Source organism: Myiozetetes cayanensis, unplaced genomic scaffold, assembly GCF_022539395.1.
Source record: "Myiozetetes cayanensis isolate MyiCay16 unplaced genomic scaffold, myiCay2020 scf22, whole genome shotgun sequence".
NCBI classification, from domain to species: domain Eukaryota; kingdom Metazoa; phylum Chordata; class Aves; order Passeriformes; family Tyrannidae; genus Myiozetetes; species Myiozetetes cayanensis.
In genome coordinates this window covers 12,076,976-12,092,704 of record NW_026087434.1, presented here as the reverse complement: position 1 = coordinate 12,092,704, position 15,729 = coordinate 12,076,976, and the positions used below count along the sequence as shown (strand labels likewise).

Below are 15,729 nucleotides of genomic sequence, written 5' to 3'. Positions count from 1 at the left end.
TCTTTTCTTTTCCTCTTTTACTTCTTCCTCATCAGACATAAAATACTTTCCTTCACTTTCACACTTATTCCCATCCTTCCTCATCTATTAGAAGTTCCTGTCAAAGCCTAACACCATACTCCATTGTCCATTGCCAAGCCTCTGAGCTTTGTCCTCTGCTGTGCCCTTACCCTTTCGAGGGTCCTTCTCACCATCCATGCCTTGATTTCTCTGCTCCCGTTCCAATTCCTCTTTAAAGGACCCTTGTGCTCTATCAGTATGGCCATATGAGCACACAGGTTGCTGATGCAGCAAGACCACTGTCTTTCATGGTGTTTAGTGTTGTTTCACCATACTTCCATACCTCTCTAAATCACTTTATTGCTTTGATCACCAGCTTGTTGGAATAGTGGTGACTAGTTATTTTATTCCTTGTTCAAACCGCAATAGACAAGTTTGTTAGGAAATTTTCTCACTAGTGAAAGATTATAAATAATAATGATCCTCATTATTATTATTACTATTATGGTTGGTGGTGGTCCTCTATTGCACTCATTCCTGCACCATATTCATTGATTTCCTAAAGGCTTTCCTCACTAATTAGCTGAATCTCTTATTTATATTTATTACCATCACTACTAAGATGGGACATCTGGCACGTGTCTCATCAGCAGGGCTGAACCCTCTAACTGACTGACACATTTCCTCAGCTACTGTACAAGAACTGCCTTTGATAACATCACCTCATCATTCTGGGTATCACCTTTCCTCATGAGACCACATCATACTCCCCTGGATCTATAGCTCTGTTAGCAAGTTCTCTACGTCCTGATTGTTCTCTGGGACCCACTTATTGTACCAATGCCATCTCCCACCCAAGTGAGACTCCTTTCATCTCTTTCCCCCTTTTTACCCACTCAGAGATCAATTCTTTTTTAAAAAGTATTTTGGTTTTGGTCCTTTCCCTGTATTGTCACACTTCAGCTTTCTCCCTGACCTTAGCTTTGTTACAGAATCCTGAATAATCCCTCTTCTGGCCCCAGTGACCCACATCTCCTTTCATTTCTGCCACATACACCACAAAATCTTCTGTGTGTTATTGGGCTGAGAATGTAGTGGAAGGCCTGCTTATTGTAGCTCACATGCCTTCTGCTTCTGACTGAGACTTGTGCCTGCATATATGTAGACAATTGCAACAATGCACTAATCCTTTATTTCAGGGTTTGGGGGTTTTTTTGTCCAGCCTGCAGCCTATGATTTCCAGGAAGGGGTTAGGGCAACAATGGGGGACTGGGGACCCCAGATTCTCTTGAAAAGGTCCACGACAACAATCCTTTATCAGTTTTTTTGATTAACTAGACAGAGTTTCACACCTTCACTGATAAGTCTTTTAAGGTTCAAGAACTGTTGCCTAAGGTAGTCTTCGAGGCCTCATGTGCCAATTACTTTGAATTCTCAGGACCTGAAATTTAGAAAATTTCAAAAGGTCAACCACTTGTGTTTGTGTGTGTGTACGTATATATCAGTATGAAAATGCAAGATTCAATTCCACAATGAAGTTTCATTTTGCATTTGAACTACAAATGGGGAAAGCCAGGATCAGGTTGATTTTTGTACACTTCTAAATTGAAGGCTGAAAAGCAGATATCTCTGCACCACCTACTTCTGCAAGCTTGGCTGTAATTGATGTCTTTTCCTTTCAGTTGTTCCAATCCTGTTTGTGGGCCCTTGGGGAATAAGCAGATCCAAACTGGAGAACACTGGGTATGTTACTAAATAAAATGAGCCTTAGCATACTGTCTTTCTATTTACTTGACTTTTCTGAAAGCCCTTGACAGTACTTGACACAACTACTGATTACTAGATTATAAAATACATACAGCACCGATTGATACTTGTTACATTTTCAGGGTTCCTTTTAGTACTTTTACATTAAACTACTTCTAGGAATTCTCACATTTACTTATGCATGACCTAAGAAGTAGAATGAACCTTCACTGTTCCTGAGATGAAAGTTATCACATCCAATATTCATCCACTTATATGAAGCAAGTTGTCAGCACCAACATCTTTATGGAGAGCATCCTGTCAGTAAGAAAAGGGAATCAGTGCTTTCCTTGGAGACCATCTACATTTTGAGTTTAATTACTAACTATTCCTTGCCATTTTGTAAAAAAAATTTATTATGGAGGCTAATGGCAAAACCTGATAGTCACTGAAAGCTGACAGTAATTAATGTGTTTGTATTTGGTGGAGGAATTAGTGACAGTAATGTGCACTAGGAAGCATCAGTTTTCCAGTCTTCTGGTCTTTTATTATTCATGGCTTCTAGAGAATTTCATTTGGAATGCCAATATAGATAATAATAATAATAATAATAATAATAATAATAATAATAATAATAATAATGGCCAGTCTTCGCGAGCGAAGATCCGGGGAAGGTCTTTCCACCTTCCAGCCTGCGCATTGGATTTTTTAGGTGAGACACAGTGTGCGCGGAACTGAGCCCACCCTTTAATCCTAAGGTTCATCTGCCGGGGCCAAGCGAGCTTGGACGGTGGCAGCGAGGTCCTTAGGACGTAGGTGGGTTGCCTTTAAGGGCTAACGAGCTCCACCTGCCCGGGAGTGTCCCTGACCGGGAATCGAACCCGGGCCTCGGCAGTGACAGCGCCGTGCCCTTAACCACTAGACCACCAGGGGCTCCCCAATATAGATAATAAGCAGCAACCAAACAATAATTACAATCTCATAGAGTTAGATGTTATATAAATCATAAGAGTCAAGCCAAGATAGTAGAGAACCTCAGGCTAATTAGCAAGAGGAAACATGTGCAGAGGACAAAACAGAAGTCTAGAGCAGGATAAAAGGACACAAATTCAAGGAAACAGTATGCATATTTTTTAGCAGGACAGGAAGCAATTCCTGTTTAGTACACAGTTCTTAGTTTACTCATTTATAGTTTCCGATAGATAATTTAAGTAGGATGAATTTTGTCATGAAAGTTCTATGTCATATACAGTTATTTTGTGGATTCAAAGACTGAGTTTGCCAGATAGTTCTGAAGGGAAACATCTCTCAACATTCATGTGGAAAGATCTTCCGAATAAATACAATTAGAGTTGTTGCTGAGACTCTTCCTAGTTTTACTCTGTTTTTTCTGAGGGACACCTGAAAAATTTGTACTGTGACAACTTCCTTTTGAAATATATACAGGTTATGTAAACTTTCTATTTTTTTTTTCCATGAAAATAGAGTAATTATACTTCAAATTATTCTCCAGATGCTGGGGAACAAATGAACACATGGGAATCTGGTGGATCATCCGAGGACCAATGTTGTTTTCCATTACAGTAAGAATTATATAACCTGTATTTTTTCTCCTCCTTGGTCTTTTTATTAAGTGCCTGTTTTGTCCTTCAGTATTTTGGAACAAATAAGATACAGCTTCCTACTACAGAAATATCAAGGGGGATATAAAGTGACAGAAGGGATAAACTTTTGTTCAAATTATGAGGAAGCAGAGTTCTGTGTTAAAAAATTAAAATATAATTTTTTACTGGAAGATCACATATCATAAATTATACGCCAGTCAGGCTGAATAAGGCAATGCAAAATTCCTCAATGTTGCAACTTTTTGCATAGGGCTTCTGGTTTGATAAATAGGTCATGACTCATATTGGAAAGACAAATAGTTCATGACTCATAGGCATTTGCAGGTCTCATTAGAAAGAATTATTTGCAAATTTTTCTGGCTCAAGTCAGCCAAATTTAATTAACAGAGAAGGGAATCAGTTGTAAAAAGGATACCCAGGGCTTTTTGGGCTGCCTAGAGCCTCTTTATCTTAAGAATTGCATTGTGGATTTTTACCACGTTCTGCTTACCTGTCATGGTTTAGTGAAGAGTTGCATGACCTAAAGGTAAATAAACTGTTAACTGCTTTGTTTGGAGAGAGCTGATACCAGCAGAGTCTGTCACTGCTACTCCCTGCTCTGTGCTGCAGATGTGCCAATAACCTGCTTGTATTCCAGACTCATCACAACTGTATTCCAGTTATTTGGTGATAAGTTTTGCAAGTATTTAATATCAATTTTACATTTATGTAATAATTATATGATTAGTGTCATAACATCTGTTTTAGTTTTAAGTAACCCACATGTATTTTCCTTCAAGGTTAACTTTGGCATCTTCTTAAAAATTCTCAGGATGCTGATTTCCAAACTAAAAGCTCAGCAAATGAGCTTTCATGACTACAAATACAGGTATGTAATAAATTACACGGAAATCTAAGCCCTTTCTTTTTATTTTCTCACAACATCAGAAGGTTGCCTGTTTGCCCTTAAAGATTTACCTACCACCACCAGGTGTAACACAAAGTATGATATAGGAGAGCCACCTGGGAAAACAGGCTCCACAGGCAGTTTCCTATCTGAGAGGTAAAGGCAGAGTGCTGAATTGGGTGGGCATTTTCACCAAGGCTTTGCAATGCGAGGAGATCTCTGCTCTCAGGTATCGTCACTCACACCTGTGGCCTCTGCTGCTGTGATGCATTTTTCCCTTGAATGTGGCAAAAGGTCCTCAAAAGAAAAGGGGGTGTAGAAGATTTGTGAGACACTGAAGTGTCTCTTAGTGTTTCTGATCTACCTTATTCCTTAGCCTGGTCTCTTGTAGGCCTTAGTGTGGGCTCTTTTGGAGGAGACTCAATGGTACAATCACAATAAAGTCTTGGAGTTGACAATGTCACAAACATGTCACTTTGTGGGAACTACAAGGGCAGGCTGCTCTGCAAGGAGCTAAGGCTGCAGTGAAAAGCTGGAAACAACAGAAACATGAGGATTTAACTTCTTTTCATGTCCAAGTCCTTTCCTGTTCTTAGTGTCTTTTAATATCATTGTTGTCGTGGTTTTGCCCACCAGCCAGCCCCTGGGGCTGAGGATGGTTTTGTCCAGGTGGATTTCCGGACAAAAAGCCAATCAAGACTCTCAGTAATGCCTTTGCTAATTACGTATTTAGGAAAACGGAAGAGAAGGTTGGTGGAGCAGTTGAAATTAGGCAGCCATGTAGGAGCGGCAGCAAGCCCCAGGTGGGGGCCAGGCCCCCTCCTCCCCCAGCCCTGGGCCAGGGGCAGATGTGGCACTGAAACCCCCCTTCTCTCTTGTAAGAGGGTAAAGGAAAAAAAACTTTAAAGGACTGACTGCTTGGACAAAAAAATGCTGCAGAAGAATTCCGGCAGAGAGATAACAAAGTGTCCAAGGTCGAAGCTGGCAGCTGGAGGAGAGAAAAGAGAACTTCTAAGAGGGGGGCTGTTTCTCCCCTCTTTTACTCTCTCCCTTCGGAAGGGAAAAGACTGAAAAACAAAACCCTACTACCTGTGAAAGATTGTTGGGGTGAGGAGACCCCCATGCGGCTCACAAAGGAGCTTGTGGATGTATAAGGAAGCCAAGACTACATGAGAAGGACTGGGATGAGGCAGAGTCCTGTTGAAGATTTATGACCCTGAGGCTTACACCGGAGTGAGAACAGCTCGGGTAAGCTTGGGATCTCAGTGAGAGATCCATGCTGCTGGTGCTGGAGATTTGTGACCCTGAGAGAACCTACGCTGGAGCAAGAATGGCTCCGGTAGGGATGTTGAGATCCGTGTGAGGGATCCATGCTAGACCCATGCCGGAGAGGTCTATCAAGGACTGTTCTCCCGTGGGGATGGACCTCACAGGGAACAGGGGTGGACTCAAAAGCCATTATCCCCTGTGACTGTGGTGAAGATCCATGGTAGGCAAGTGTCCCCTTGCAAGCCCATGGGAGAGAAACCTTCAGGGCCTGGGGAATCCCCAGCCTCTGGTCTTAGCCCAGGAGGGGGGTAGCCTGAGGCTGACACAGAAGAAAGAGAGATAGAGTTCCAGCTGTGATGAAAAGGAGTTGTCGTCCTGAGATAACAGGAGAAGAGCTTTAAAGTACTGCAGAGTTATTGAAAAGACCTGGAGCTCCAAGAATGGAAAAAGGGACTCCTTTTCCTCCTTGGACTGATAAAAGGGGGGAGAAGTACTTCTGTAATTACATAGTACTTTTTACTTAATTAGATGTTGTAGATATAGTTCTTTAGTAGTTTTTATCTTTCTAGTAATAAATGTTAATATTATTTTCTCCCCAATCAAGTTTCTTTTGTCTGCATAAACCTTCTCTCAATTAATAGTAATTGTGTGGGGGGTGAGAGCAAATTGACCCAGAGCAAAACCACGACATTTGTGAACCCCTGGTTGCTACAACAGTCCTGCCTTACGAACATGAATTACTTTATTGTCAAAAAGGACCAGGCCAGAGGAGGGGAGGATGGAAATTTTGCTATTAACTTCCTCTTTAACCCAGTATTACATCCCTAACAAAAGAATATTTCCATTTTCCTTCAGCAGTCAATGTCCAGAGGATCTCAGCTATATTCTGCAGATTGATACAGGAAGGTGGTTGTGATGTACAGACAGAAATGCCTGTATTTAGCATTGCCTAATGTTTTGTATTATATTCCACTTTCTACTCCTTATAATTTTGCTAAACTTTTAAAGATTCAAGCTATTCTTCATAATGCAAATCATCCTCAGAACTCACTTTCTTTTGAGAGCTCTTCTTTCATCCATATAAATATGTCCCCAGACTCGTTAAAGAAGATTCTCTTCCAGCAAATTCTTCTAGTTGCATTTTTTGGGAAATAGATGCCTGCTGACAGTACTGCAGGACGTTCTCAATGAGCTTTCAGCAGTGATAGGAAGGTCTAAAGACCTGTTACTAAACCACTCATATTTAGCTATGTAAATATTTTTCTGTTACCTAACAGCATAAGTTTGATGATAGTGGCCTTCCTGTTCTATTTCTTGTCCCTAACTTTTCACTTTAAACTCAAAGCCAAGATTCCTTCCTGTACATACCTTTCTGATAGGGTGTTTCAAAACTCATATTTGAGGATTTATTCCCAAAATCACAAAACTGCTAATACCATTCCAGAGTCAGAATACTGAGGGAATTTTTCTGGAATAATTTCTTTACAGATTAATTTTTTTTATACTTGTACCAAGGATACTTAAAAATACAATAATCAAACATTTTCTTTCTAAGATTGGCAAGATCTACGCTTGTGTTGATTCCATTGCTGGGGATCCATGAATTTGTATTTACCTTCATCACTGATGAACAGGTGGAAGGACTTCCAAGGCATATAAGACTTTTCATTCAGCTGACAATGAGCTCATTTCATGTAAGTACTGTTTTGCAAGTACTCTTTTTAGGGGTCATAGATCCGTGAGCATATGCTGCTCACCTATACATACCACAGATATAGAGAATTCTTATTTAATATTATTCTCCAACCTAAAGTGTCTCTAAATAAACTATTGCAGTGACAAGATAAAACATTCACAAACTGCATATTCAAAATATTGTAGTCCCAAACACCAAAAAAGCAGTTCGGACATCTCCAGAAACAGTGTGTCCTGTGTTCTTTGATAATAGGTGACAGTTCATCACAGACCCCTGAAAACAGGATTCAAGTGGTCTATTTAAAATAATCCCTGCCAAAATCATAACTATGAGAATGTCTGTTCTCATCCAAGGTTTGGGCTCCATTTCCCTAAAGGATCTGTTCATTCACCTGCACATCTGCATCATCAACTGCACATCACATCTGCAAAGTGACACTATGGGCTCTTAGACGTACACTCACAAAAGTACTGTACTCATACACTTTTAGAGCTAGGAGAAAAATTGTCAGAGCCCTTACATGGATGGAACAGATAGATGGACCAGTGTCTGCAGGTGGAACAGAAGTTCCTTACCTATGCAGTCAGCAGTGTTTTACAGATGTTGACACACTTGACCCCTCTTCAATCACCCCGCCTTAGTCTTGTGAAAGTAGGCAGAAACTTGAGGTAGGAGAGGAAGAGAGTTTGATTGTAGCAACCCTGTGGCAAGGCTGAGGGGGTGAAGGACTCACACTCCTGTTAAATAGCCAATCCTAAGTCCTAATCATAGAGTGAGCTGTCACTGGAACTCTCAGATGGCCACTATGCACAGGTATTGGTGGGCTTCCCTATAACTATTTGCTCTCCAGTTTGCAAAGCCAAAGAACTTGACACTGGCACAAAGCACTGCTGTGTGCTTCAGTCTGAGTTCTGCAGAGCTGCTGAGTTATGACTTTTCCAGGTAGTACTAATGAACCTGCTTAGAAAAGTTGTCCTTTCCCTTTATCTTCCTGCCTTGACCTTCTTAGGGCAACAGGACAGTAATTTCCAGGTCTCCTCTCTTTACTGAGGAACCCAGCATTCTCTCTGGCTACAAGTCCTTGCTCCTCACTAACTCACTGCTCTGACACATGCAGAGGCATGAAGTCATCACAGCATTGCTGCGTTTTTCCATGATTTATGACGATCCTTGGTTTTAACCTCTATGTATGGCACCCACACTAAGGTGTACGTATGCATCAGTGTTTTGACGCTGTTTTTGAGGCTCCAATTAAAAATTTCCACTACAGCTTCAGGGGAAAAATGTCCCAGTCAGCATCAGAGAGTTCCTGCAGAGCCACAACCCTGAGGAGCCCTCTGACATGGCGTTCACTGAATCACAGAATGGTTTGGGTTGGAAGGGACCTTAGTTTTAGAGAATGCATTCCTCAGTTAGACATATCCTTACTTGGGGACGTTGCAGTGACTAGATGTTATTTTAAAAACACAGAATAATTTTTAGTGGAAATTTCATTTACTGGATTGTACAGAGAAATCTGATATATAAACCAGCTTATTCATCCTTGCTAGAGAACACAAACTTCATTCCTTTTAGAGAAACATTCATGTGCTTGGCTGCATGTCATGCTTTAGAAGCAAAACGTCTTTACAAAATACCCAAAGATCTTAGCTAATGTTTATTTCAGATTCTCTCTTTTAGCTATGGCATTATTTGTGGAGGGATTAGCCAAAAAGCACATCAACTGTACACAGTTGCATTTGTTTAGTCTGTAAATCTTCTCAATAGTTTAAAAGACAGTTAAACTGTTTTGTTAAAGAAAACATTACCCTTGGGATCTTATCCAGAGGTTTAACTCAAACATTTTCAAGGAGCACAAAATTAAATTCTAAATAGGAGTTCTGCTGTAGGTATGATGCTACTTTGCTTTAGAAAGTGGAGTAATCAAAATATCTTGGCTCCCTGGTGCATGCAAACTGCTAGCCACAGGAAAAACTACTAGTTTCTAGTGGAGAGACCACGTTATTTAAAAAGTAATTTATCATGTTGTCATTGTCAATGGAACTGAAAAACAGTTGTGAGGCTTCTGTGTGCGTCTATCCTTTTCTATTGGTGTTTATGCTAATGAACATTTCTTCTGAATATCTGATTCTTCTTTTTCACTCACACTTGCATAATTCTGAAATTGTGTGCTTGAAAAGTCACAGCATATTGGAAAGATTTCTAAGTGTGAAATTCAATTTATTGGGAAAAAAATGAGTAAGAATTAAAGAAATCAGGATATAAAATGAACATCAAACATGAATAATCAGGAGAATTTTCCACCTTCTGGTATGATTTCACAGTGCTTCTGCTTGTCACTGCATGCTCTGGTCCTGCAGCAGCAGTGAACTAGATTCACAGAGGGATTTACAAACTGAAATCAGCACAGAGATGTCACTCGTGTTCACACAGGCTCCTAATCTGGTGAGTCTCTGCATTTCTGGCAGGGGCTATCACCAGGCTTAGCAGTCACAGGACTCAACAGCATCATGTAGTTAAAATGCTTGCGGTGCCTGTGAGGCTAAATTTAGAGCTCATAAATAAAATAAGAAAACCCAAACCACCCACCCAGTAGAGACATCTTCATAAAGTTTCTACCTAAAAAAAAAGAGAACTATCTCCAGGTACAGGAGCAGTTCTGTATAAAAAAAGTTGCTTTTTAAGCGATTAAATCTGTATTTAAGATCATATATGATAATATATTGTAATTATAATAAGATATAATTATTATAATGAATTACAATTTGTATTTAATATAACCTATTAATAACTCTAATGACCACAGTATTTTGTGATTTTTTTTTATATTTCCATGAAATAATTCAGATGCAAAAGATTATTTAAAAGTTACATTCATAAATGACATGCCAAAATTAACTATATCTTGCTACAGTAACCCAGGTGAAGCATGAAAAATTATATAAATAAAATACATGGAAAAAGCAATTGTGACTGCTATTTCTCTTGTCCCTATTTCCACTGGTGTGGCAGATAAACTGCTTGTTTTCATACTTACTGCATATATGCTTAAGGAATTAATGACTCCAAACCTTTCAGAATTGCTAGACTATTAACATTACCCTCAAAATGATATTGGTTAATGCTAGGTATAATGAAAAATACTGAAGATTCTGGGTATGTGAATTTCTTTTTAAGCTTTCTGGAAAAGTATGAGTGTGAAACCAATTGAGTGCTGTCAGCTGCATTGTGTATGGTTACAGCACCTTTGTAGTTGTTATATAAACATTGCCTTGAGACTGAGATGATTTTTCTCTCAATCAGAACTTGTGTCACAGATACCTTGAGACACACTAAAAGAATGGCATTTCCAGAAGAACTGGGAATAAATCTGCATGTCTGTACCAGCCTGTGGTGTTGAGATGCAGCCTGTAAGCTGCTTTGTTCTGAGATCAAACACAGACAAAGGGCGGCAAATGGAAAGAATAATTTTGGCGTTAGTTTAAAACAAGTTCTATCTCTAGGATTTTTTAAGGTGTTTATTTATATCAAGTTTGAAGGAACAATAGCAATTCAAAATAGCTGTAACACTCAATACAGCTGTATTTTCAACTAACACTAATCACTTAATATAGAACTAATTTGTAAAAAGCACCCAAATGAGATCTGTCTCAGTAGTCTCATATGCAAACCGCAACAAACATAGATAATAAGACAAATCAATAAGACAAAGCTGCATTTTTTTGTCTTACCATGCTTAGAAATAGCAGCAGTTATAACAGCAGTGGTTTGGGAAAAAAAGTATTATGATGTGCTAGCAAAATTAAGACTGGGTTGTATAGTCTCTTCTTCTCAGTTATCTGCACAAAATGTGACCTGCATTTGCCAAGCCACTGCACAAAAACAAGTGACCGGGCACTTCAATAATAAGTAAATGCAGACAACTAGTTTCCTTTTTGAAAGTTAAGCAGTATTTTTTATATTTATGGCTTTAACAATAATGTCATCCTTAAACTAAGGCTTCAGGTATTTCCTGCACACTGACTTTTCCCTCTCACTTTGTTTCTCTTACAGGGTTTTTTGGTAGCAGTTCTGTATTGCTTTGCTAATGGAGAGGTAAGACACTGTTTATGAGAAAAGTTTTTAGTTTGTTATTAAAGGGTACTAATGACATTCAGGGGTTTGTCCAGCTAAACTTCAAACCCCCCCAGCCCAAGGACAGAGGTTCCGCCACCTCTCTGGTCCTCTGTTCCAGTGCTTCTCTCTACTCAGGAGGGAATATCTTTTCCATATATTGTCATAGAATCATGGAATTGTTTTAAATTGGAAAACACCTAAAAAAGATTGAGTTCACCTCTTGACCCAAGCACTGCAAGTCTGCCACTAGACCATGTTCCCAAGTGTCACATCTACATAAATCTCTCCAGCAATGGTGACTCAATCACTCCCTTGGGCAGCCTGTTTGATATAGAATATTTTGCTAATGTCTAATATAAACCTCTCCTGGTGCAACTCGAGGCCAGTTGCACAACTCTGTCCTCCTTTCCCTTGTTCCCCGGGAGCAGAGCCCGACCACCCCCCCCAGCTCCCTCCTCCTGTCAGGGAGTTGCAGAGCCAGAAGGTTCCCCCTGAGCCTCCTTTTCTCCAGGCTGAACCCCCCCAGCTCCCTCAGCCCCTCCTGCTGCTCCAAACCCTTCTATATATTTCAATTTACGATCACTGTCTCTCCTTATCAAACACCTCTGCAGAGTGCCTGACTCCATCTCCTCCATGATCTCCTTATAGACAGTATCCGGGCTTTGAAGTGTAAATATATCTCCTCATAGGGCAAGTGCCCCAGTGCTGATCTCTGCTAATAAGTTAAAGGTTATCAACACAGTTCCTGTACTGGGGGTCCAAAATTAGTCACAGTATTCAAAGGTGATCTAAGGGAGAACAACTGCTTCTCTTGAACTACTGGCTCTGCTCCTGTCCAGACAGTCCAGTGACAGCTCCACACTGCCTCTGCCTTTTCACTCTGACTGCATGGAATTATAGAATCACAGACTGGTTTGGGTTGGAATGGACTTCAAAGCTCATCTCATTCCACCCACATCTAATCTAAATGTCTCCTCTTGTAGTTTCAAACTGTTCCTCCCTTGTCCTATCATTATCTGCACATGTGAAAAGTGGTTCTCCCTCTTTTTCTATGTCCTGTTTAGGCACTGGAAGGGGCTCTGATGTCTACCCAGAGCCTTCTCTTCTCCAGGCTGAACACCCCAGCTTTCTCAGCCTAACTTGCCACAAGCTACCTTGGAAAATGATGTTGCGTAGGCTGTGGAATTAATCTCATTTAATATTAAATGTTTTCTAAGTTGAATCTTGCTGTCTGTACTTCCCTTGTATTTGGCCTGGGTACAGACCGCCACTACTTGGAATAAACAGACACATATCCAGCATCAGAACACTGGCATGAGACACACTACACAAACAGGGCTACAGGAATTTGGACACCTTCCTAAAGACACCAGTGAAACAAATGGATGGGCTTTATACAGAAGGTAGACCAGATGTTCCTAATATCTATCAAGGAAATACGCAGTGATTTTGAAACTACTTAAATGAAGAAGAGATCTGGCACTTGTCTGCAATAGAGTAGTCTTGTGAAGGGCACAGAACCGCTATCAGCTCTCATCAGCAGTTGAAAGTTGCTCTTTTGGCCTTCTACCATTAGTCCAGCTGAGTTCTCAGGCCAAAGTCCCGCTAGTTAGAGCCAGGGGAAGTCTCAGTCCTCCACATGGGGTTGGAGCCTGCAGCACGGGCTCAGGGGGTGCAGGCAGTGGGACAACCAGTGCTGAGGATCTCAGTCAGGCTGCCAGATAAACAGCTTTAACAAAACAAATCAGCTACACAAGCATAACACTCCGGCAAAACTGCATGGTCTTCATTTCCACAGCACCTGGGCTTCTCTCCTCTTCATTCCATCAGGCTGTAAACACTTGAGCTCTCCCACACACGTGCATCAGATTTGCAGAGGAAAAACTTTAAGTGAAGAGGTTGGACTGTTCAGGTTGGCTTAGCCAACAAGTCTATTCCTACCTTACGAGAACCCCACCAGGTGCAAGGTGAACCTGCCTGAAGAGACAAGAAGCTCAGCACTTCACAGTTCCTCTCATTTTACATCTAGTATTTGAGTTCATGAACTAGGGGGTGGTCACAAGCCATCACTATGATCAGACTGTTTTCTCCTCCCCCCAGGTGAAAGCAGAGCTCCAGAAGCAGTGGTCCCGTTTCCTGCTGGCAGATCCCTTTGGCTGCAAACTCTGCTTTCTTGGGGAAAACATAAAATACCTCCGAAAATGTTCACAGAAACGAAAAAACCAGCACCTCAGCAGCAAACACCGCTCATGCCTGGAGGTGAGCACACCCTGGGGCATGCAGCTGCAGCAGGTGCTGGTTAGGCAGAGAACAGACTTCAGCCCGGAGCCAGGCTCTGTTCTCCCATCCCACCCACGGATAAGCATGTCAGACAGCAGCGAGGGAGAGTTCACCACTGGAGAAACAACTGAGGAAGTCTTTGAGGAAAGTGAGATTTAGAAAGCTGTCCACTGGGACAGCACCTCCAACAACCAGTGTTGTGAAAGACCTTCTCTCACCTCCAGACTGTTCAGAGTTCTGGGATATGCAATGCAAGGAGGAAGGAGTTAATATCCCAGATGTTCCAGTTTTCTTAATGTGAGAAAAATCATATCTGGATGTTGCTACCTGTGTGACTGGGTAGAAGAGGTCTGAATGAAAATATGCTTTGAGCTGACCAGTCTGGAAGGAAACTGATGCTGAGAGTGATGTGCAGAGGAAAGCAGAATGTACTCTGGAAACAAGTAGACTCTGAATGCACATTGTGTCCCAGCAGCTTCATCCATACCTGACTGCTGTTTGACTCACATAATAAAGAAGTTGTTAATTTTTCTTTTTCATATGAGTGTGTCATAAATAAAGATATCTGTGTGGAAGACTTTCTTCACAGATTGAAATCATCCCTCATCTCAAAAAAACACCCCAATTTCAGACCAAACCAGACATATTTTGTTTAAGCAAAATAACAGGATATATATATATATACCTATATACATTAAATCCACAAAACCAAGCTTGGGTAGAATGAAACTTCTGCTTGCATTTTAATTCTCACATACAACTGATCCAGAGACCTATGAAATTCAATCAAGTTTGTTAAGTTCCAGTTTCCAAAGGGGTGAACATAAGCCAACTGGCATACTGAAAGGAAAAAAAAGAAAAAGGCAGCAGAAAGGTTAGCAGGTACTATTTATCTACAATATAAATACCTGCCCTAGCTCACACGTGTTCATTCTCTAGCCTGCAGCCAGTTACACAGCACAGTTATTCATTTTCCCTGTACTTCACTGGCAAGCATTCTATTTTAACACAGATGTCTGCAAACGTAAAAAAACCATAACTTGGGCAACTGGCTCCAGGTTTGACCACGTGACCTCTAGAGGGTCCTCCGCACCTCAACCAGCCCGTGTTTCAGTGAGAACACCATATGTCAAATAACTGGTTTCAAGGGCTGCTTGCGGGTTCTATTCACACAGCTGGTCCCCACCAGGTGCCCATGCTGTGCCTGTCCTTATGGCTTTCCCTGCTCCTGCACCTCTCCACGGGGTGGCTTTGTTCTCTGCTCCCTGCTGCCAGCTTTGCAACCCCAAAGGACACGTGTTTAGGACAGGTGGCTTCTATCTTCAGTGTGTTGTTTGAGCAGTATGATTGTATGCAGCTTATATAACTTACCAATGCTTTTAAAATTATTTATCAGACTACAAAGATTTAGCCATGTAAACTTTACAATATACTGTTGTGTTGCAAAGAACAGATCAATTAATTGACTAGCACTAGGTCAAGAACAGATTTGAGCTATCACATTTCTGGCACTTCAAAAAGTATTTCTTTTACTGTTTTATCTGTCTTTAACAATCTATTTAATAAATACAAAGTTGCATATTTCAGTAATATATTAATAAAATGTAAATATTTGATTAATTTTAAAATATATCTGCAGTTTAAAAATGCTTTTTATTTAAATGTGCATTCTGTTTATATAGCATTTTACTGCAGTGGATTTCTTCAACACCCACTGGAAACACCAGACACCACACATTTGTTGTGTCTTTTCCAACTTAAAATAGACTGATTTCCTCTAGAGCTGTTGTTTAAGATATTAAAGAGCTTGAACTGGTTTAGAATGTGTTTTACCTGGGTTTTAGAAATGTATGAACACTGTAAGATTTACTTTACCTCAGTGAAATAGTTTACTTTTTAATTGCATTGTAAAGTGTTTCAGATGGTCAAGAAACCACTTTTCTCTACTCTCAAAAGCAGTCCCTATAGCTGGATTTTTCCTCTCTATTATGTGTTTGGTCTTTTTGCATCTTTCAGTTTATTAAAATCAACTGTTATTATATAAGCAGGCCCTGGAGGCCTGAGGTCTGATAAAAAATAATCATCACATGGATTCCTTTAGAAAGCATGTT

General features: G+C 40.5%; 1 protein-coding gene across 1 annotated transcript in view; it reads left to right on the top strand.

Annotated features, from left to right (window-relative positions):
* The window catches only part of GLP2R (glucagon like peptide 2 receptor), a 35,256-nt gene extending 20,071 nt beyond the window's left edge, over positions 1-15,185 (top strand). The window contains exons 8-13 of the mRNA XM_050319549.1: positions 1,683-1,743; positions 3,260-3,329; positions 4,151-4,239; positions 7,082-7,220; positions 11,276-11,317; positions 13,439-15,185. Of these exons, the coding sequence (XP_050175506.1) occupies positions 1,683-1,743; positions 3,260-3,329; positions 4,151-4,239; positions 7,082-7,220; positions 11,276-11,317; positions 13,439-13,777 (740 nt within the window). The 3' untranslated portion in view covers positions 13,778-15,185. The remainder of the gene's footprint in view (positions 1-1,682; positions 1,744-3,259; positions 3,330-4,150; positions 4,240-7,081; positions 7,221-11,275; positions 11,318-13,438) is intronic.
* The last annotated feature ends 544 nt before the right edge of the window (positions 15,186-15,729 follow it).